This window comes from Pituophis catenifer, unplaced genomic scaffold, assembly GCF_029215685.1.
Source record: "Pituophis catenifer annectens isolate HBS135680 unplaced genomic scaffold, rPitCat1.0.hap2 SCAF_2, whole genome shotgun sequence".
NCBI classification, from domain to species: domain Eukaryota; kingdom Metazoa; phylum Chordata; class Lepidosauria; order Squamata; family Colubridae; genus Pituophis; species Pituophis catenifer.
The window spans coordinates 105,210,930-105,234,919 of NW_027256882.1; the positions used below are offsets into that span (position 1 = coordinate 105,210,930).

At 36.6% G+C, this 23,990-nt stretch overlaps 1 protein-coding gene across 2 annotated transcripts; it reads left to right on the top strand.

Moving 5' to 3' along the window:
- The first annotated feature begins 645 nt into the window (after positions 1–645).
- LOC139309725 (organic cation/carnitine transporter 2-like) lies at positions 646–23,680 on the top strand. Of its 2 annotated transcripts, XM_070933926.1 has the most exons (10): positions 646–1,117; positions 12,547–12,650; positions 13,483–13,637; positions 15,185–15,356; positions 18,562–18,688; positions 19,020–19,120; positions 20,588–20,802; positions 21,991–22,173; positions 22,457–22,592; positions 23,593–23,680. In XM_070933926.1, exons 1-10 carry the CDS (start codon positions 725–727, stop codon positions 23,678–23,680), a joined length of 1,674 nt encoding a protein of 557 aa, XP_070790027.1. In that variant the 5' UTR covers positions 646–724. The 2 variants fall into 2 exon arrangements, with proteins under 2 accessions (XP_070790027.1, XP_070790028.1); XM_070933927.1 differs by lacking the exon at positions 23,593–23,680 and having other exon boundaries at positions 19,026–19,120; positions 22,457–22,596.
- Positions 23,681–23,990: the final 310 nt, after the last annotated feature.

Consider the following 23,990-nt stretch of genomic DNA (forward strand, 5'->3'; position numbering starts at 1 on the left):
AGGAACCGTTGAGGCAAAGCTGGTTCACTAGATCTATTAGATATTCTCCTAGTTTTGTACGTTATGCAAATATGGTTGCCTATGCCCTAAATAAACAATGTGATTTTTTTAAAAATGCCACACTGCCTGTCACACTCCCTTGCGCTGCTTGTGCCTGCATCCGTTTTACACAATCAGCCTGTCAGACTAAAGGCGGACATGCTAAAAAAAAAAAAAAAAAAAGCCGTTTAAAAAGTTTGCTTGCCCTCTCAGAGAGAAACCTGAACCGAACAGCTCCCCTATTTACCCACCAATGGGTACAGCAACGTACATTTTTGTTTTTGTTTTTGTTTTTTTTTTACATTTAAAGCAAAATTCTCCGCGTTCGCTCTCCCGGGGCGGAGTTTAATAATCAACTCAAAGCCCTTCAGCCTAAAAAAAAAAAAAAAACCGAAAAGAGGCGGGCGGTGATTCCCTTTCTTCCGCGCGGGAACTTGCAGAGAGACGCGGGCCGGGTTTCGTCGGCGGGCCGAGCGAGGCGCTCCAGCCCTTTGTGTACAAACCACACCCACAACCAGCCTCCTGAACCGGCCCCTGCTTCTTCCCATTTACTGCCGGCGGCCGGCTGGGTTTTCTTTTGCCCGGCCAGCAGGAGCTGCTATATTTGCTAACGAGAGCGGCGTCTCGGGCCGCGGCCGTTCCTTGGCAGCCGTTCTGCATTCGCCCTGCCTGCCTGTCGCCAGTTATGTTCAACTACGACGAGGCCACCGCCTTTCTGGGCGAATGGGGCCCCTTCCAACGCCTCATCTTCTTCCTGCTCAGCGCCAGCATCATCCCTAACGGTTACACGGGGCTGTCGGCTGTCTTCTTGGCCGCCACCCCAGAGCACTGGTGCCGGGTGCCCGCTAACGTCAACCTGAGCGCGGCGTGGCTCAACGCCAGCATCCCCCTGGAGAAGCGCAGCGGGCGGCAGGTGCGGAGCCAGTGCAGCCGCTACAGTCTGGAGGCCCTGCTCAACTTCTCGGCCGGCAACCTGGAGCCCGGCCGCGATGTCAATCTCAGCCAGGTGGGGCAGGAGGAGTGCCTGGACGGCTGGGAGTTCAGTCGAGAGTATTACGACAACACCATTGTCACCGAGGTAGGCAGGTGCGTGGTGACTTTGGGGCTGCGGGGTGGGGGGAGAGGTAGAGGAAGGGGGCTCGGCAGCGTGACGGCCTCCCAAGAGATCAACATCAACCGGGCGGTGTTGGGAGATATTAGTTTAGGAGGAGAGATAGTCGGATTCAGTCCCCGCTCAGCCTGACATTTGTAGGGTGACTTAGAGGCTGCATCGCAAGGGCAGACGTGGGTGTGTTAGGGGAGGGGGGCGGGTCGGAAAAGTTATCGCCTCCTCGAGCTTCTTAACAACGAGATGGAATAAAAATCGGGTGGTAGATGAGTGTGACTTTTCCTTCTCCATTCAGCTTTTTTGCACCCTCCGCGTCGGATCTTGACAGGGTTGCAAGTCTGACTAGCTTTGTGCAACTTCCTATTATCCTCAGGCTGAGGTATGCTGACTTAATTTGGATCCCCCACCCCCACCCTGTGTCTTGCACACAAATTTATAGAATGCAGGATTCTCAAATCTCTAAAATTTTCCAATAAAATTCAGGAATTCTGAACATTCCACTTGCCCTTGGAATTCATCATTACTTTTCTCAAATAGCATTCTTAACAAATTAGGCTATTTCCATTCCACAGTATTAATGCAGCCATTGCTTCTCAATTGTTGTTGCCTGTTATTTTTCCTCTTCTATACATAAGGTATAAATCTCATACTACTTCAGGTATGGAATAGAGGCTGGGAAGGGTTTGCCTCATCTTTTAATGTCTTTCAAGTTTCATCCTGTAAGGCAGCTGAAAACTATTTTTATAGAGTTGTGAATTTTACAAGGGGGGAAGTACATTACACAATCCTGTGAGCGCTGTGGAATAATGGAAATACTATATTTCTCATCCTGGCTTCCCTATGATTTATGTATTTACATTACATTGTACAATACATTAAGCTGCACACACATGTATTAAGATACCTTCTTTTTAATTTGTCAAATAGAAACAAGTTATAATTCAATTACAACAGTTGTATGTTTGCAATTAATATTGGGCTTAAAAGTAATTGTTACACTTCTGACAAAACAAATTATGCAGATTTATGGCAGAAGATTGTATTAGTAATTTAAGGATGATTGCCTGGAACATATGTGTGTGTGTGTGTGTGTGTGTGTGTGTGTGTGTGTGTGTGTGTGTAGGTATATGTATATGTATATAAATCCTCCTGAATAAATTTTCTCTGGTAATGAAGCAGTTCTATTTTATTCATTTATAGTGTTTTTATACTGTACTTTACCAGTAAGTTCCCTTGGTGGCCTTCAAAGTGTGTCTAGCCACCCAAGATCTAAAATAGAAGATCTCAATAGAAGATCAGCAATAATAGAAGACCTAAAAAGCATTAAATCATATTTTTAAAAACTTTAAATCATTTTTTTAAAAGTTGCTCTTGAACAGATCAGAATTGAAAAGAATGTCAGCACTGAAAAAGACCGCTTATTAGACAGCCATCCATATCATTCTATAAGAGATGAGTAAACTTCTTTAAATATGATCTTAAGATCCAGATAAATATATTGAGGTATGGGGGAAGATCATCCTATTCCAATCATTAATTTTATTCATCAAGTAGTAAAATAATTTGCTTTAGGCAAATATGTGCACCAGAAAGACTCACATTCCTGTTGGAATCTAGCTCTGGAAGTTAGGTTGTAGAATTTGCTTCACAATTCAGAGTAACCTGTTTTGTTTGATTTGTTTATAAGATTATTTTAGCCTGATCTGGTAATTGGTTTGCTTTTGTACCTGTTTTTATGAATTTTCCAGTTTTGTATACTGTCCAGTCCATTGGAGTTGGGCAGCTAATAAATTCAAATAAATAGAAAACATCACAATCATCTCCTCCAAGCAGAATTGGCCTGTCCTGTCCATGCAGTACTTATGGAGATGCTCATGATTCCTTTACATCAGACGTAAGAGGGCCAGAGCCTAGAATATCTTCTCAATGATAGCTCCAAATTCTGAAATCAGCTTTTTATAGACATACTTTTAACAAATTCCAATTCAAAAAGTAAAGCCCCACCCTAGCTTTTTCACCTATAGAGACTCACAGTATTAACTGTTAATTCAACATCTGGCCCAAATTTTTGAAGCCTTTTTTTCTGTTTAGAATTTTAGATAATGTTCAAACAAACCTTGTTGCATAAATTTCTCCAGGAAGTTGCACAGATTGAATAGGTCATAGAATTGCCACAACTCTTCCCTGAATGTAGGTTTAAATCTGAGACTGAAATATTGCACCTTCCTTTATCAAAATAATCCTTTTAGACCGTAATCCCATTTATGGTTACCAAATAATAAGATCAACATTTAGTCCATATGAGCTCTAAATTATAGAGAGCCTGTTTGGTATAGTGATTAAGATACTGGCCCAGAAACTAGAAGACTACAGGAATTCTAATACTGCCTAAAGCATGAAAACCAGGTGTGTGACTTTGGTCCAGCCAGTCTCAGTCCAACTCACTTCACAGAGTTGTTACGGGGAGAATAGGATGAGGAAAGAGTATTAGGTATGTTCACCGCCTTAAGTTAGTTATAAAGTGATACAGATGGGATAAAAATCTACTAAATATTATGTATTAGGGCAGTCAGAAGCTTTGCTGTGCATAGGAGATGAATGCAATGCCTGTTTACTGCTCTTTAAAGAGCTGTATCTTTTGCCAGAATTATGTAGCAGCTGCAAAGAGAAAGAATTCAGCTCTTTCAAGAATTACAAACAAGTCCTATGTTTGTACACTGTTTTTTCTGAATTAGTTCCAAAATGTTCCACAGTCCTATTAGGTGTTCCATTAGATGTAGAAGATGTGTCACCCTATTTATTTTTATAGATCAGATGCTGGGTATCTCAGCTTTATTGAATATGAGACAACCCGTGACCAGCTGGGTCATTATTTCAGGGACACTTCCTTACCTAAACAGGGAAGCAGAATAACCATGGGCAGGCAAAAAAGCAGTAGGAGCAGAGGAACTTCTGACTTACTGCCAGCTTCCTCTTTGAAGGAAAGCTTCCTTTCCTTGTAGGAAGCTGGCAGGGAGTGTTGTAAATGAAGATCAGATGACTGCAGCACTGTAGCAGGGACAACTTTGCCAAATTTCAATCCAATAGGAGACATGGATCCCAAACTTTGGACATATTCTTGTTAGACCGTTTGAGGGATATTGATTAAAAAATTGCTTCCCTATGGCACATCATTTCACTGAATTGAAGGTTTGCAAACAATCAAATGAATAAAATAATTTTAGCAATATATAATGGGCTGAGATATGAACGATTCACAATTTCAATAATTAGTAAGTAGGATTTCATAAGTGTGTGTGTGTGTGTGTGTGTGTGTGTGTGTGTGTGTGTGGTTGGATGGCACCATACTTCTTCCTGCCAAACAATATTTTTGCTTTTAATTAATAAAACTATTTTGTTCAATTTTCTAAAATCTCTGTGTGGTCGTGACTTCACACAAAAAGACAAAAAGAGAAGCAATGGTAAAATATAATAAAACAATAATGAACACTACTAATTAATCCTCAGTGGTTTAGATTAAAAGACTGAAAAATAATATGTTCAAAGAGTGTTCTCACCAGTCACAAGTTTGGCAGAAGCTTATTTGCCCCTTGTCTGACTCTCTAAAAACCTGTTATAATTGGTGTTTCATTGGCAAAGTTTTATTGACTCTAACCGCTTTTAAAATATAAGCTGTTATGTTCCTGAAGAAGTTGAGTAAGTTGTATATATAACCTTTCACCCACTTTTTCAATTCTAGTTTTACGTTTGTTTAACTCTTAATCTGTTGATTCATTCTTGCCAGTTTGTTTCCAGCTGAGCTGCATGTTTTAGCTTCCCTTGTCATTTCATCAGAGGTTGATCTCTCCTTGAGAATGAGCCTTCCATGAAATCTAGGTGTAAGTTTGGTGTAAATTGCATTCCATTTCTTAAATCCGCATTCTATATTTTCTAGCATTTATTTGGAAATGCCTCCTTTTTGAGGATGAGTTATGTGACAGAGTATCAGGTTCACACACTGTTTTAAGCCATTGTTCACTTAACCACAGTGCATTGAATAAACCACAGTACTTGAGTTCACACAGTATATACACTTATCATGACCACATCACATTATGCCTTGCTTTCTTATATAAACCTAGAATTTTGATTTGTAAACTGGTTTATGGTTTAGCATGTTCCATGAAGTTAGCCAATTGTGGTTTATTCAGTAAACTGTCATTAATTAAAACATAACTTGGATGAATCTACAAATCAGATCAGTGTTCCGAACCTGCTCATACTCCTCAGCCTTCAATTTTTAAAGACTAAAGACTAAATCTTTTTGGACTGCAGTTCTGTAACAAACTCCACCTGTATCTCTCTTAAAACCTATGCTTCAAAAGTACTGAACATTATAGAAATAAATGTGATTTTTATGAGAAAAGCAGTTGTAATCCCTTCTCATTATGTATTCAGTAAGAGTTTCTTAAAGGTAAAGGTTCCCGTCGCACATACAGGTATGTGCTAGTCGTTCCGAACTCTAGGGGGCAGTGCTCATCTCCATTTGAAAGCCGAAGAGCCAGCGTTGTCTGAAGACATCTCCATGGTCATGTGGCCTTCTTAGGTACCAAATGAAAACAAGTTACATTTCTAATATGAATTTTGCATTTAAATGTAAGGTCACCAATTTCCTAGTCATTTCAGCTGTATCTCAAATGTATTATGAAATGAATTAAAAAACATTATTTAACTTCCAATAAACTACAGTACAGTACAGTACAGTTGCTGTTATTGATTACTGCCTCATAAGCATCTATCCAATCACGGTAAATATCCATTGGTTCTGAAGGATAAGTGATAGGAATCTGAAATTCTTCTAGACATACAGTGTAAAATGTCACCCCAGTTTTCCAAGCTCTTTCCATCTTAACATCACAGGATTTAGAGAAAAGATATGTAAATTGGATCTCAGGGATTCCAGTCATCTTCCAGTCATCTTGTGTTCAGACTTCCACTTAGATTCCCTACAACCCATCTTTGCCTGGTCAGAGAACTCCTCTAAGCCTTATTTCCAAAGGAGACCAGCAGATATTCTTATCTAAAACAAATTTGTAAAGCTCTGAAAAATCCTCATTAAGAAAAATCCATTAAGAGTTGGCAGAAACAACAAGTATAATGTCCCAAATGTGATTGCTTTTCAGTTTCTCTTTGTCTTTTGTCAGGAATTTCTTCATATGTTTATCCCATCTCTTTTGTAAGACAAAGATAAGAAAGTTTTCCAAATCATTCTTCATTGATAACATTTCTCTTTTAATTATTAAGAATTTAGCTGGTTTCATTTTAAATCTAGTTCCTTTGGGTTCCTTCTAGTGTCCAAGTATCAAAGTCCCATCTTATCATCTTTTTGTTTAATTGTTTAATCCACAATCTTTTTCCAGAAAATATTTTCCTAATTAATTTGAAAATCTTATTTCAAGTCCATCTGATTCCTTAATCTGTTTATAACTTTTCAGATCAACATTCTAAATTTTTTCTGTTTATTCCAAAATATTTTTTTAAAAAGTCCTTGCATAAAACTTGCTTTCATCAAGGATTGGAGGAGATTCACCCTATGTGGTAAGACTTGTCTTTCCAAAAATTCTTCATTCTATTCTATTCTATTCTATTCTATTCTATTCTATTCTATTCTATTCTATTCTATTCTATTCTATTCTATTCTATTCTATCCTATCCTATCCTATCCTATCCTATCCTATCCTATCCTATCCTATACTATACTATACTATACTATACTATACTATACTATACTATACTATACTATACTATACTATACTACTATTCTTTTCTTGCCTTGTAGTGTCTCATAGGATTTTGTTGAGAATTCAGCCTTGTGCCATCTTTCATTATCTGGCATTCTTCTGAAGTGACCTATCTGTTTAGGATTTAGAAATGTAATATAAACACAATCTCAAGGTTGAAAAAGCCTTCAATCTATGAAATTACCATCTTTCAAAGAAATTCATGTAAGCATGGTTTGGGGATTAAGAGACTTTCTAAGTTATTCATGGGATAGATTCCCTTACATACTTAGAATAATATGTAAACTTCTCAGTGGAATGAAGCTGTTAATATTTTCCTAGCAGAGATCTACTTCATACTTTCACATTAATGAACAACTAATAATATATCTTGTGTTAGTTACCTTCATATAGCTTATATTTATTTAGCTTCTTTTTTTTTCAGTATTGCAAAACCTAGGACTTATTCAAGAAAATAAATGCTATATATTTAGTTAAGAATCCTGATGATGCCACCTGGATTTTGTTACCTCATTTTTTCTATTAATCCAATCAATATTAATTCAGAAGCCTTAAAGCAATATTCTACACATTTTCAAAATGACTTTCGCAGATTAATTATTGGCATTATTGATAGTCTTTATAAATATTAACAAACACAAAGATACACATTGTTTAAATAATGTCATTGCTTGGAGATTACACACATGCTTTGTAAATTGAAATTCTAAATTCCAATTTCTGTGAAATGCCAAGTAAGGACTTAAAAAAGAGCAGCTATCGGCAAACATTTACCTTTTGCTCCATGGAGCTGTAATTCTTAAGGCAGACAACTGGCTAAGGTTTGTTTAAAAAAAAAAAGTACCTCATCTTGTCAATTGACCTTCTCACTTCAAACTGTTTGTTGTGTGAGTACAGTAATAATGTTTTGTCCTTGTAAACTGCCTTTGACTATTATTCTGATTCTGGCCTTTTGATTTTCACCTTCCTGTCCCAAATGTTTCTGTTGATTCCAGTTAACCTGTGATTTCTCTAGCCTATCTTTCTAGCTCTTACCCTGTGGAGACTCTGACTCTAGCTGGATTATTAAATTATATTGGTCATTTTCCCATTAATAGCATATTGCAGTGCATTTTCTAGATTCATACTAAAGCAACAATATTCAGGCAGGTTTTATATTACTTAAAAGTAAGATGAAAGCTACAATAAATCAATAAAAATAACTTTGAACGGTCACTAAATGAACTGTTATAAATCGAGGACTACCTGTACCAGGATTAAGACTTTTATATTTATTACATTGCTTTGACCTGTCTTGCTTATTCAACCAGATTTTTGTTTGTTTTGTTTTTTTAACTTTTCTGATGTTTATTTTTTTTTAATCTTCTCAGAAAATTCCAGACAGTGGCTAAATAGAAAATATAGATTTAAAAATTAACTATATTTATTGAAAAGCAGCTGCAATTGTTTCTGGTATCCATTTGAACAGATTTGGATTTTGTCTTTGTTTGCTGTTTGTAATAATTTATCTTTGTAAGAAATCTGCAGTTCTGAGACAGTGCTCAATTCCGGAGTGTACTCTTTTATGCCAAGACTGCAAGATCATTAATCACACGTGCCTCTGCAGGTTAGAGCACTGATGTACATTGTGATTCTTACAACTTTCCAGTATAGGGAACATGTGATGCATCCCACTGTTTTACTAATGTTTACTAACAGTAAACAAATGTTGTTTATTACCCCCATGGAAAGTTTGCCATGCTCTAGTTAGAAGATTTGTTGAAAACTAAAAGATTATAGTTTGTTTTAAATTGAATGTCATTTAATCATGGAACTATTAATTTTTCAGCTTGGGCGGCCATTATATCTTTGATTTTGATCAAATAAGTGTCCTGTCAAGTTCCTGATAACTTCAAAAGTATACATGATGTACCCATATTAGATAATACTTGTTCATTCAGTTAATTTAAAAATGTCAACAAATAAAACACAGTGGATATAAATTCTGACCCAATAAGACAGTTAGTGTGTCCATATTTTAGGTTTCCTATGGGCATTCTTTTAAGAGTGGCCAATTAAGTTCAATTGCATTTAACACTGAAATAATTGGTTTGTGGTGTTGTTAATACAATCTGCACACACACGCACACACACAGACACATTTCTTTATTTGGTCATATACCAGCATGTGTACAATCTGCATTTTCCACATGAACCTGACAATTAACCTAGAGCAGACCGACACATTTATATCTGTTATTCACTCGAGAATTTTATGAGATTCTTTGAAGCTGTTTGATAAACAAGAAAAATAATGTTGAACACTAAAATCTTAGCAGGCATCTCCAGTTGACTACTGTTTTCATTTCTCAGTTTGCTCCAAAAGTGTTTGAAAGCAGTTTACAATCATTGCAGTTCAGAATTCCTGAAAACAAATGAAAAATACTATTTAAAAGCTTTACAACCAAAATCCCACAGCTCTACATAAAACGGTAAGAAAGAGAGAAAAGTTGAAAACCTCTACAGCTGCTTTTCAACAGCTGTTTTTGGGATGAGATGAGAAAAGCTGATAGTCTTAACCATTTTCAAGTCTCCTTTCTTTGTCTGGACTACTTAGGAGTTTTGGTATCTTCTGTCTTCCCAATTAGCATTCTAGCTAAGGCTGATGGGACTTGAACATTAAATGGAGGGTCACATACAGCCCATTTCTGATGTAAAGATTAAGTGGTACGTATATTTGTTTGGGTAGCTATATAAGTTTGATTAAAAAATTGATAAATTTGATAAAAATTATTTGATAAATAAATAAGCAGGATGCAAGAGATTTTCCTTACCTCACATTTTTAGTCAAACAAATTTGTTTCATCTTCGGTTCCAAAAAGTGAATTTTATTTTAAATGCATTTTTTCATTGCAGAAGCAATGATCTAGTAGATTGTATTATTAATTGACCCACAGATGAACATGTTTCAGGCCATTATCATATACATTGTCAAAAGCAAGGAAGTCAAAAAATATTTTTCCAAAATCCAACTGAGTCCATAAAAAGTATTTTCCCCTAGTGTTTGGGGGGAGTGGAATCAAATATCACATTTGAATAAAAAACACAATATTTGTATTTTTAAAAGATTATAAAAAAGCAAAATTAAACATTTTTTCTGTCACCAAATATTCTTGGATACATTTTACTTCATTTGAATGTGGTTGGAGGTTATAAATATAATCCCCAAGTATTTGCTAGGCTAAGTGAATATCACAGGCTGAGTAATCTACCTCACATTTTGGTGTCATGCCATTACATACTATGTTAAATATGACCTCAACTGTTCAGTGTCCTCTTCCTTCTCTGTCATTATTGAATTCCTGACTAAGAAGATGAATCTTGTGTTGTGATTGGCCCTGAGACCGCAATAAAATTGATTGATGGGCTGACTGACTGACCTGCATACTCCTGTGCATCATCTCTGAATTTAGCCCTTTTGAATTGTTAGTTTATTTATTAAATTTGTGTACCATCCAACTCGCACCAAGTCTAGGCAGTTCACAAGTAAAAACATTTTTAAACAATTACAACAAACAAACAAGTAAATAAATAAACGATAGCAAATATCAAAGAAATTGGATACGAACAGAAAAAAAAGGACTATCCAAAGGGGCTTGGCTTACTCTTGCTAAATGCTAGGGAAAGAGCCAGGTCTTCAAGTCCCTTCAGAACACCAGTGGTGTTAGTAAATGAAGATTTGAGAACTATGGCTAAGTTTTCTTTTACTACAATCTTCTATATCTTGTGTATTGTGTCTAAAAAAGGAATATTAAATATAGTACTATAATAAATGGGCAGCCTAGGTCAGTGACCTTCAGTAACCTATCTTGGAAAGCATTAGAGAATGAAAATAATTCTTGCCTGAGCTGATATGCTATACAGTAGTGTATTCAGTCCAAGCAACATTTCTCTGTCATAGTATAATTCTGCATTTGCATGGTAGTGGTGGAATCTCCCTGTGCAAAAATAACTTCAATGGTAATTAATATTGTTCCGCTAGTCAGTCCCAGGATGATAAAAGTGATGGAGTTCTGCTGTTCTGAAAGATATTTGTAAAATCTTGTCAGAGAAATATTTATTATTTCCACCTATTCTTCGAAATTGGGGAACTGAATCAAGTAACAATGTACAATTTAACCCATTTTGCTTGTTTCATTCTGGAATATTCAGTATTTACATTTTATTCATGTGACAATAGATGATAATTTGTGACATTATAAAAGCTGGTTTTTCTACTGCAGTTTATAATCACTAGGAATATACCATAGATTGAATCCACATGTTGTACCAAGCCAAGTCTCAGTTTGTTTAATTTTGTTTTATTGAATAAATTAGAATTGGTTGGCTTTTTAGAACATATAAAGCCATTAACATGGTCTGTGAATTAATTGGCTATATTCACACCATGTGCAAAGCCAAAATTAAATAAGTTGTATATGTCATATAATATTGTAAAAATTTGGCCTCAGGTTACAGCATTTCATGTTTTATTTTATTTTTTCTTCTTGACCCTTTGTTTATCTGCACTGATCTGATCTGTGTCTGCCAAATAAATGTCATTCAAAGGTGATTTTAATACAGTATAGACAGTTCACAAAAATTAGCCATCTGGTTCATTTTCTGTTCTTGTGCAAAACTACGTGCTTTAACTAGACATAATAAAAGGCTTTTGCTTTTCTGGGCATTTAAAAACCTGACTTAAAATGACCACTAGAAACTGCTTGAAAGTGTGGGACAAAATGCAGTACTGATTTCTGCTATCATTAACACTGCTTGTGTGCTATGCCTAGCAATTAACTCCTTATGTTGTTATGAAAACAATGAGGAAACCTAGCATTAACATTCAGTTTATTTTCAAAATGGAAAATTTCTACTTATTCATAGTGACCAGCAGGCTATATAATTTATGTGTGTGACATCTACACAAATAGCAGTCTTGCTTCTTCAAATGTTGGCACTTATGTAGTCAAAATAGCTAGTTATAATTGTACTAGAGGCTCTCCAAAACAAAAATAAAAACTCAAATAAACCAATCAATCATGGGAGAATGAAATAGATAGCCTAAGTTTGAATTTGCTCATTGTGTTGGTTGACTCAAGTGGGGAGAAATGGAAAAAAGAGAGATGGTGGTAAAATGGAGTGTAGACAAATAGCTGCCTGTAAAGATGAATGGAAAAACTTCACACTGTAGTAGTTGTTGCAGTTTTTATGGGGTTGATGAACACTGTTTTACTCTAATATTTTGGTCAGTATACCTACTAAACAGTTTTAAAGCAAACAGAGGTTAAAAGCCAAGGCCTTGTATGAATAACCAATATATGGCTGATTTGTCGTCGTCATCCCAAAATTCTGATGAATATTTGTTTAACTATTTGTATAATTGCTCTCCCTACTTTGTGAATGCATAATATAAATTAGCCTTAACAGATAAGAATTTAAGAGAATTGTTTTCATATGACAATGAGAATAATAAATAATTGTAAACATTTTTAATAATGTAATAGGTTTTGGAATGGTTGTTGGGAAAATAATGTTATCATAAGTTAAAAACGGATATTTTAAAACAAGTTAAAATGCTAATCCTCTTTTTTTTTCCAGTGGAAACTTGTTTGTGACAATGATTGGAAAGCACCACTAACTGTCTCCTTATTGTTCGTGGGTGTGCTGTTGGGATCCTTTATATCTGGGCAGCTCTCAGACAGGTAAAGAATATGTATGATAAGCTCTGTATTTATTATTTTCATGCACAACTCTTTCAGGATGTCACTTTTTCCCCAGCACTATATATTTATCTCTAATTAGATAACATTTATTCATTTATAATTATTGGTATGCTGTTTACATCAGCAGTTCACAATTTTTTTGTGTGCAAATAAAATATTAACATCTTTTTTAAAAAATCTTTAAAATCTGGTACTGTTTTGTAAAAAGTCCACAAAAGACTTGAAGAAAAGGTTGGTATTTGTTGTCCCAAAGGTGCTTTTTCCGCTTTTTTGCTTTTTTCTTTGAGAATGTTTTGCTTTTCATCAAAGAAGCTGCTCAATTGCCTTTTGGAAAAAGCGCCTTTGGAACAATCATGACCTGTATGATTGAGAATCTCCATAGATGTTGGTATTTCTTCTGTTTTCCAAACAATCAAGCAGGGAGAATAGCCTTACCTCAGAGTGTAATCTGTTTCCAGGGTGAAGAGGCTGCCACTAGGAATGCCATTTTTCCTTTTCCTAACCCTTTGGTCGCTCTAAGGGTCTAAAATCCAACCATTTGTTTCCTCATATTTTTTGTGTACGCATTAGATTTAAACTTGTACGAAGAATCTTTATCATCATCTTTCTTCCTTTAAAACTTTATTGAAATTTCATAAGAAGATTCCACTGCTGTCTTCATGTATTTGTATCATGTATAGCATTGTTCATATGTTTGAAAGTTGGCATCTCTTTCTGATGCTAATTAGCTGGTCTCTGTCTGTTCATTTTTTTCATAAACTCTTGTTCATTGGCCGTCTGATTTGCTTTTGTTATTTTTGTCTCATTACAGATTTGGTCGGAAGAATGTGCTGTTTGTAACAATGGGGATCCAGACTGCCTTTAGCTTTATCCAGGTCTTCTCAACAAGCTGGGAGATGTTTTCTGTTCTCTTTCTTATTGTTGGAATGGGTCAAATATCTAATTATGTGGCAGCGTTTGTTCTTGGTATGTGATTGTCTTTATGCAAACAGAAATTCTCAATAGCCTGACTCACTGGCTCAGTGAGGGGCATCTTTAGTTTCTTTCTGTCTTCTCCACAACAGTATTTCTAACATTGCTAAGCAGAACATAATTTAAAAATGTATCTGATAAAAGTAGAACTGGTAGCCAACCTTCTTGTTTTAAACTTGCATTTAACATGTATATTTGTTGTATACAACTAGAATGAGCATCTGATATGAGATACCCTTAAACTCTTCTGATGTTTTGACCATGCACTATCCTCCCTAACAACATTCAGTGTACGTCAGCTGGAAGGAACAATTTTATTCCTCACTAATGGCCCTGATGATTATAATACACTTGCCAATTGGTGAGCTTCTCAACCTCTCCAGTCATTTTTCAGCAATGGTAGATTATTTCTCCTTATTTAAATATTAATATTTTTTTTAACAGCTTGCTCAACGGTTTGCAGGAGAGGAGGAATTCTTCTCCTATGGAAAATGTTTTTTATCTTTGTGATTCAATCTCCTCTCCTCCATCTCTTTCCTATGAATGTGTTTGTAGATGTGCACCTGGGTCTTCTTTCGTCCTCTATTCCCATGTCTGAATCTTCCTATAGAGAGTGTTAATTTCTCTGAATGTCTTATCCCTCTCTTTATTTGTCCCTATATAAGTATGTGAGTGCATTTATCTGTGGGAAAACATGTTTCAAATCCAGCACGGGTATCATCACTATATCTGTCAGCAACTGCTTAAAGAACCTTTTCCTGGGCTTATGCGGTAGCTTTGCAGGTTCTGGAGAATCAGTGACAACATGGTAGTAATATATGCTCACAACCTGCTATCACTGCATATTATCTTCTAAACACAAAGTACATAGTTTTCTGTGCACCTATAATACAAACTACCAAAAGGTTGTGCCTTGAAAGAGCGGCTGACAGGTAGAGCAAGAGTGTTCAGGCTGGCTCCAAAGTATCAGTTCAGATCTGAACTGATTCTGCATTCCCTCAAGTAAGAATGGTTGACATACAGGTAGTCCTCGACTTAACAACAATTCATTTAATGACTGTTCAAAGTTACAACAGTACTGAAAAAAGTGACTTACGACTATTTTTTCACACTTACGACCCTTGCAGCATCCCCATGGTCACATGATTTACATTGACCATGCTTGACAACTGACTCACATTTATGACAATTGCAATGTCCCAGACTCACATGATCCCCTTTTGCGACCTCCTGACAAAGTCAATGGGAAAACCAGATTCACTTAACAACCATGTTACTAATTTAAGAACCGCAATGATTCACTTATACAAACGTGGCAAGAAAAGTTGTAAAATGGGCCAAAACTCACTTAACAAATTTCTCACTTAACAACATATTGGACTCAATTGTGGTTGTAAGTTGAAGGCTACCTGCATATAAACTCACAGAAGAAGCAACAGTTCAATGTATTTTTTATCAGTTTTTTCCCATATTTAGTACATAAAATAATTGGTTTGTATATTACAGCAAACGTGTTAATTCATTCTCCCTTGTTTGAACAGGTGCAGAAATTCTTGGCAAATCCATCCGCATTATATATGGCACATTAGGTGTCTGCATATTTTATGCATTTGGCTACATGATGCTGCCACTGGGTGCTTACTTCATTCGAGACTGGCGATTGCTGTTAATGGCTCTTACTATTCCTGGGCTGTTATATTTTCCATTGTGGTGGTGAGTGTTTACTGTTTTGAAGTCCCCATTGCCCTTCCCAAATTAATGACAACTAATACCCTTTGTGTTAATTGTGATAATTGACATAATTAAGGTACAATGGGTACCAGCTAATCTTGATAATTGGTTTTTGATTTATAAATGAAATAGTAATACTAAGTGATTATTTTGCTACTTATTTGCTAATAAGCAATCTGTTCCAAACAAAAATGGCTAAATTGGATTGGATTCCTAAGGAAACAAAAATAAGTTACATTGTTAAGAAAGATTTAAGATTTGAATGCAATGCAAGTGAATGCAATTGTGCAATGAAGAGCATTAGTGCATTAAATTTCTGACCCATTCCCCTAAAGTTTCAGACTAAGAAAAAGGCCCGCAAGAGAGAATGACTTGGGAAACGTGCATTTCTCTCAAATTTGGTCTAGCACAATCTGTTATTCATCCAGATTAGGTTCATGCTCACCTTATTGGAAAGGATTTAGCAGCATTTTTTACAATAATAAGCAATAGTCATGCTCTAGGACAGGAGTGTCAAACTCATGTCATCACGGTGGCGTCACATGATGTATCGGGACTTTCCCACCCTTCGCTAAACCAGGCATGGCCAGCGTGTGACACATCCGGCTCGCGGGCCAGGAGTTTGACAGCCCTGCACACTGCACATTTTAAAAATATAAAAGTCCAGCTGAAATACTGTATTTTCTGATACACAGTTCATTTTTACTATCCATCTAGCAATAAAACAGTGTTCCACATTTAATTTTTGTATCTAATAATAACCTTTGTATTAATATATTTCTACAGTATACTGGTTGGTAACATAAAAAAATCATAGGATCTATTTTGAAATTCAAACACAACTGTGGAGACGCTGCAACCCCCACCCACCCACCCTCATGTCTTCCCTTCTATCTCAACCACCCACCCGTCTTGCCAGCACTCATAAAGCTGCTATAACACAGGAGGCCTCGCTCCACCACATCTGGTGTGGCAGTCCCTCTCCCTGCCCCACCAGACCCAGATCCACTTACTTTTGCCTTTTTGTGCAGCTGCTGACAGGTGTGTCAAACTCTTAAGATATGAGGTGCAGACAGACAGCTAGCAAACACAATATTTCTGAAGGATAAAAAGAGGATCGTTCTAACTTTCAGGATAATCATAAGAAGAGTGCCATCTCTTACAATGTTTCTGGCTAGAAAGCTAGCAAATGCGATGTCTCTGAAGAGTAGAAAGGCTAGCACGTGAAGGGGAAGACCTGTGGTGGGCTGGAGAAAGGGAGCTCAGATCTTTGGGATCTGAGCTTCATTTCTCCAACCCACCACAGACGTTCCTTTCCACTCATGGCTACCTCATGCCTACCCTCTTTCAATTGACAGTTCTTTCACTCCATCCATTCAATGACCCACGTGATTACTTAATGACCACAACTGAGAGAGCGAGGATTGTGGTCATTAAGCAAAGCAGTCATGTGGGCCTCTCAATTAACAACCACAACAACTTAACAACCAAAATTCAAGGTCCAGTTGTGGTTGTATGTTGAGGACTACCTATTATCACTGTTCAATTCTCACTGGCTCAAGGTTGACTCAGCCTTCCATCCGAGGTGGGTAAAATGAGGACCCAGATTGTTGGGGGCAATATGCTGACTCTGTAAACCACTTAGAGAGGGCTGTAAAAGCACTATGAAGCAGAATATAAGTCTAAGTGCTATCGCTATTGCTATAATGAATTGGAAATTAACCAAGTGGATCCATTTTTCCAAACTTTCTAAAAAAAACTAAGCTATGCTGTAAATGCATTGTAGGTTGTAACTAATTAATTAAGCGTGTTTTGTGAATACAGATTTGGATGACCTTTTGAGATCTCTTGCAGTTCTATGATTTTTTATCTTGGTTTGTTTATTATTTGGCAGTAGTCTGATGTAGAAGATACATTGTAATAATGTTTATTCAGCAGGATCTTCAATCAAATCATTCTTCTGAGTTTAGAGTTAATTCCAAAAAACGGTTTTTAAAAAAATAGAAAAAAGCTATTATGTAACAATGCTGCCATTGAACAACTGTGCAGATAATTTGTTAAAAGCATATAAAATATTACACCACAAGATGGTGCCATTGTACTATTAAAAATTGGAGAAGATACTCCAAGCTATCAAATATTTTAGAATCCTGCTGCTGTGCCTCAAATTTTGAGATATCTGTTATTTTATTTCTAGAACAAGTTTAAATATATTTAGCCACTCCATCTCAAATGCTTGGATGCAGCTAATTTAATCAATCAGAGCCAAGGTATTGGTGGAGCATCAGGACAGCGACAGGCCTGATCAGAGTTTCTATTATTATATTGGCCTTTCCTCAGAGAGCTCATTTTTTCCCAAACTCACAAATGTCACGTTTCCATCACATCACCTTTAAAATTAGGAGCAAGTAATGCTGTGTTACTTGCACTCCTGTTTACTTTTGTCCACTCTGTACGGTGGGTCATTTTCATGCCTTTGAAAGCTTTCTGATGTAAACCAGAAAAATCACATTTGCAGACATTATAAAATAATGAATGATCTTATTTATACCTTTGCATTTTTCATGCCTAAATAGCATATCAGCAAAACAATCAACTTACATTTTACAGGAAAAGAGAAAATTCAGTAGAAGAGGCATCCTCGTTATCCTTCTCTTCCCTATACTCCACTAAGGACAACCAGTCCTTTCAGTAATTTTTGGACCAGAAAAGGGAACATTGACATTGAGGGAAAACTTCCTGGATGCCCAGTTAACCAGTTTTCTCTGGCAGGCAAAACTGAAATAGTCCCACTGGCACAGAGCCCTGTAGCTGGATAGAAGAGGCAATCTTTCAGTGAGCCAGTTGGAGCTGTGCAATTCTCTCAGAGTCCTCTTCTATGTGACATAAAACATTCACTCAGAAGAGGACTTAATGCAGTTGTCTGATGAAAAATACTAGTTTCCTTCCAGGTCATTTTGATCCAGCCTTAGCCTCCCTCAGCAGCAGGCCAGAAGATAGAGTTCTGATGTGAGGGTATATATATTTTTAACCCAAGCATTCGTAGCTGACTAAAGATTTTCTTAATGGACATCTTTTTTCCTGAAATAGTATTTGCTTGATAACGTGGGAAAAATATTTGGTGATATGTATATCATATCAGGTTTGCAATTCCAGTTATTCTGTTGACGTATTGAAATACTTGTAGGTACATTCCAGAATCTCCTCGCTGGCTTCTCTCTCAAGGAAGGATTCAAGAAGCAGAGGATATCATTCGTAAAGCTGCGGAAAGGAACCATGTTATAGCCCCCGAAGTAATATTTGATCTTGCTGAGGTAACCATGTGTATTGAATCTGTGAATAATTTATTGCCATGCTCCTGTGCTTGGACAAAAATAACATGAATTAAAATATTCTGTCCTATAAGTCCAAAGCCTTCCAGACCCTTTTCATTAAATTGCTGGTTATTGATTCTATAACATGATACTGGGACATGATTCTAAAATAGGTACTTCTTATGTGAAAATTATTCAATGCCATTTATGGCAATTTTGCAGCAGTTTACTTAACATACTGTATTTTTCAAATAAGTAATGTTTGCAGGTTATCTGCTTATAAGCCAACAGGTGTCGTTTGATTCTCATATGCATGTATTATTTTATTTAGCTGCAGGAATTGAATTCCCAAGTTCAGCAGTCCTGCAGCATTTTGGACCTAGTGAGAACCCAAAATATACGAACAATCACTATCATGTCTGTGATTCTATGGTAAGCAACTGATAAATCAATTCCTAGAAAATGCCCACATTTCCAAAGTCCAGATTTCAAGAAGACAATGTCATGAAATTATTTTATTTACTTGCAGATAAATAAGGGCATGACACTTCTTAGACTTGCTCATGGAAATCTATTTATCGATCTAAATGTTAAGCATTTATTAGCCCAAGTACCATTGTCCTTGAAAATTAGCTTTCAAAATATCATCCACTCTAGAGATTTCATATCTCTCTGCCTAATATGAGTATGTCAGTCTCAGATGATTTCCTAGTTGAACTGTTTCCAGGAGCAAGTTTAAATTCTCCGCATACAAACTATTATGTCTGTCCTGGTTAGCTAATTATAGGTATTCTGAATGACTTGGAACGTGAAAGAATACTAAAACACACGTTCTGCCTCTTTTTACAGTTACACTATTTCAGCATGTAAATTGTTAAGCATGTGGCTGGCCTCTAGAAACCACCTTTCTCTGTTGTTCATGTAATGCCCACGGCCTTCCATTTTATACCTCAGCTGACAGTTCAGCTAAGGATTCCTTGTAGATATGGAGCTATGTATAATTATTGTTTGTTTATGCTGGTTTATGACTGTAATAAAGATTGATGTATATTAACACATGCACACATACATGCCCCAATTTATATCATCTTTTCTCCTTAGCAAAAGTTATACATGTCCAGTACTCAGTTGTGTGCTCATCTTGGATTTCGGTGCATAACAAAGGGAGAAAGGCGCTTTCCTATTCTGTATGACTGGAGCACAGCCCTGGAAAATTTTTTTAATAATATTTACTCTCTGAAATTTACAGGCAATTGTTTTGCCAATAATATAAAAATGTATCAACAGTCTAAAGCAGGGGTGTCAAACTCTCAACGACACATTGTCATGTGACATATCACAACTTTTCCCCCCTTCGCTAAAATGGGTGGGCGTGGCCAGTGCGTGACACATCCGGCCTGCAGGCCACAAGTTTGACACCCCTGGTCTAAAGTAAGGAATACAAGTGCATACATGGAAAATTACCTCAAAGTGTATAACATAATAAATATTCTGTCATTGCAACACTCTAGTAGAGATGCAGGTAGTTCTCATTTAACAACCACAATTGGGACTGGCAATTCTGTCACTAGTGATGCAGTCATTAGCAAAACATCACATGACCACAACAGACTCACAACCTTTCTTCCCCCGGGGTCATTAAGCAAATCACTTATGGTCATTGGATGAGACACCATGTGGATATGACTTGCAATTTCACTGCTGGATTCTCCATTGACTTTGCTTTTTGGAAGCTGACTGTGAAGTGCGCAAAGGTAATTTATGTGGCCATAGGAACAGTCATGCAACAGTCATAAATGCCCACTGGTTGCAAAGTCTACCTGTATGGCACAGCTCAAGTCCATGCAGAATAGTGTCATTGCCCCTGTATGTTTATTATCACCTAGATCTGTCTTTCAGGATGGTGATTTCCATAGGCTACTTTGGCCTCTCTCTGGATACCCCTAACTTGCATGGAGACATCTACCTCAATTGTTTCCTTTCAGCAGTAATTGAAGTCCCAGCTTATACTATCTCTTGGCTGCTCCTTCAGCATCTGCCCCGGCGTTATTCAATGGCAGGAGTCTTGTTCTTAGGAGGCTGTGTTCTTCTTTTCATTCAGTTCGTGCCTGCACGTAAGACTGCTTTCCTTGACATTTTTTAGATATAATCCATGGGGATAGCTAACTAAGTCTTTTTAATATTCCATAGTAATGCTATGATACACAGAGATATGTTGCAGACCTATTACATTTTGTGTTCATTTTGTTTCGCTAGTGCAGGGGTATCAAACTCGCGATGTCATGTGACATATTGCAACTTTTCCCCCTTTGCTAAAACAGGGGTGGGCATGGCCAGCATGTGACGCATCTGGCCCGCAGGCTGCAAGTTTGACACCCCTGCTCTAGTGGTATAAAAAAAGATGTGCTGTAATTCTGATTTCTTTTATTTATTTGTTCTTTACTGTAGTGGCAATTGAACACTAATATATTAGTTTTGCATTTGATGTTCCACTTCATAATTAGGAAAAAAAAATAGAAAATCTAATTCAGTAGATGTATCTGGTAAAGTAGGCTCTTGCCTGAAGCAGAACCAAATAGTTAATATACCATAGAAGTATAATAAAATACAGGTATTCCTCATTATCTGTCAACAGTTGGGACTGATAACCCCATTACTAAGCTAAATGACCATTAAGTGAAAAATCACATGACCATGACTGCTTTCCTTTTCTCCATTCCCCCACCCTTTGGAATGCCCCCCCCCTCCACCCACAGCGCTGAGATAGTTGGCTGAAAGCTAATCAGTTTCTGGCTTAAAACTAATCAGGCTCCTAATCACTTCCCTGCCCTTTGGAATGCTCACTTGGGCACCGGGATAATTAGCAATAAGGGAATTAATGTTCGTATTTACATTCATTGGAGAAAAAGAGATTATAAGAGAGTAAGCAGGCCCATGATGGAGAATACACATTGAAAGCAATCCAGTGGCACTGGCAACAGTGAGCATGCTCAGCACACTGCCAGTATTTTCCTCACTGTGTGCCATCTTACTCTCATGTAATCCTTTTCTCTCCACTCTCTGCTGTACAGTGAAAGGAAAAAGGTCAGGCACAGGGCAATGTGCACTGACTGTAATGGCATTCATGTGATTGTGGCGATTGGGTTACTTAGGGACAGCACCATCATAATTTTGAACAGTTGTTGAATGAGGCACTTGGTAAGTGAGGATTATCTATAAATGAAGAAGAATAAAAAGGCAGGCAATTGTTTTATTGTTTTACTGGCAGCTTTAATTTCATTTTGTTTGGCTCTTGCTTATAGACCTCAGTGTTCTGTCCCTCATCCTCGTGATGATTGGAAAATTTGGGATCACAGCCTCCTTCTCAATGGTTTATGTGTACACTGCTGAGCTGTACCCAACTATTGTGAGAAACATGGGTGTTGGAGCTAGTTCAATGGCCTCCAGAATTGGCAGCATTCTCTCGCCTTATTTTGTATACCTTGGTAAGTTGCCTATTTTCTCCTAACTCAAGATAATATGTCCTGCTTTTTAGCATTACAGCAAATGCTTACTGGTTTCTGGTGTACACACTTATAACATGTTGCTGCTAGGAAAGATGTATAGAGATCTCCATTTCTGATCTTCATTTTGAGGAAGTCATGATCATCTTCCAGATCAGATCCAAATAAATCTATAAACCATACCTCAAAGTCACAATATTAGGAAATGTAAATTGTTAAGCAATCTGGACATGAGTAACTCATTGCTACTTCTCCTTTCTACTAGGTGCCTATGATAGATTTCTTCCCTACATCTTAATGGGAAGTTTAACTGTGCTTGCAGGAATCCTGACCCTGTTTCTCCCAGAAAGTTATGGCACTCCTCTCCCGGACACTATTGAACAGATGCTAAGAGTTAAAGGGTAAGGATGTTGCAGAATAGAAATAAGCAGAAATCCCAGCTAATATTGCAGCAGATCATTTTGGGAAAGCATTTGAAATTTATTACAGAAAATACTAGAATATTGTAATATTAGGATAATTAAAAGAATGACATGAAAAATAATATAATAGGAGAAATATTTGAGTCTAAATTCATGGAGTCATTGAGAGTTAGCAGCATACAAGTTTAGTAAATTATAAATTATTAACATTTAAGAAATTATTATTAAATTCCTAAGGAATAGAGTTACGATACACAAGAGAAATTCCAATTGTCCCTTTTCTAACTTTTTGAGACCAAATCACAGTCCTGTAAATTAAAGCTATACAACAATTTCACAACAACATTTTCAGTAATTATTTATCCTAGATTGAAAGCATGGTTTAGGTCTATAGTAAGTTCCTCACAGCTGAAAAAGATGAGGTGAGCACATGTAAGACATATGTTTAAACATGACAAGGCAACCATATATTTTTCAAAGCATGCTCACTCTGTTCCTGAGTATAACTATTCTGGGCCATTAGCTTTTTGTCAAGATCATCTCTGTCATCTTTTCCAAATCACTAAACCCAAAATGGCTAGGTAGTTTCCAGAAGTCTCTAGAATGCTACTTTTGTATTATATGATAAGCCTATATAAACTACAGTAGGCTTCTCAAATGATATAGCCATAGACTTCCATAGAGGGGTGAAAATAGAGTTTAATGAAATTACACAATAGCACAATTTTACTCCTTATGTACTTGCACAAAGTGTTTCAGCATAAATATGATAGGGATGACTATCTTTCTGACCTCATAATGCACATTTTGTCATTTATGCCTTTGTGCAGTGTTGGTTTGAAGCTAGGCATGTAGACACATTTACTGCATAGTAAAGAACAATTTCATATTTCTTAAATATGAAATTGAAATATGCTTAAATTATTTTGGAGGATTATGTTATGAGAATGTCTTTTTTTTTCCATTTGCTTTTTTACAGAATTAAAAATATAAAAGCACTGAAACATCAAAATAAAACAAAGCATACAGAAGAGAATTCAGTTATTCTAAAGACCACAACATGCTGATGAAACTGCATTGCTCACAGTATTATACCTTGAACATTTCCTTTAATTTACTTCCAGAAAAGACTAACCACTTTTTTCCTAAGATGGTAAATATATTTATTAAAAATACATTCATTTTGAGAATGTAGATACAATCTATCCCAGTATGGGATTTTTGCCAGCAACTGCTTCATGGAACAGTGTTGAATATGGAATTTTGTTCACTTTTAGGACACATTAACAACTATCCTTTTTGTGAGACTGCATTTTTAAAAGATGCTTCAAGGTGCAAGTTAAATGTCTTAATATCACTTTTTCCACACATAGTGGC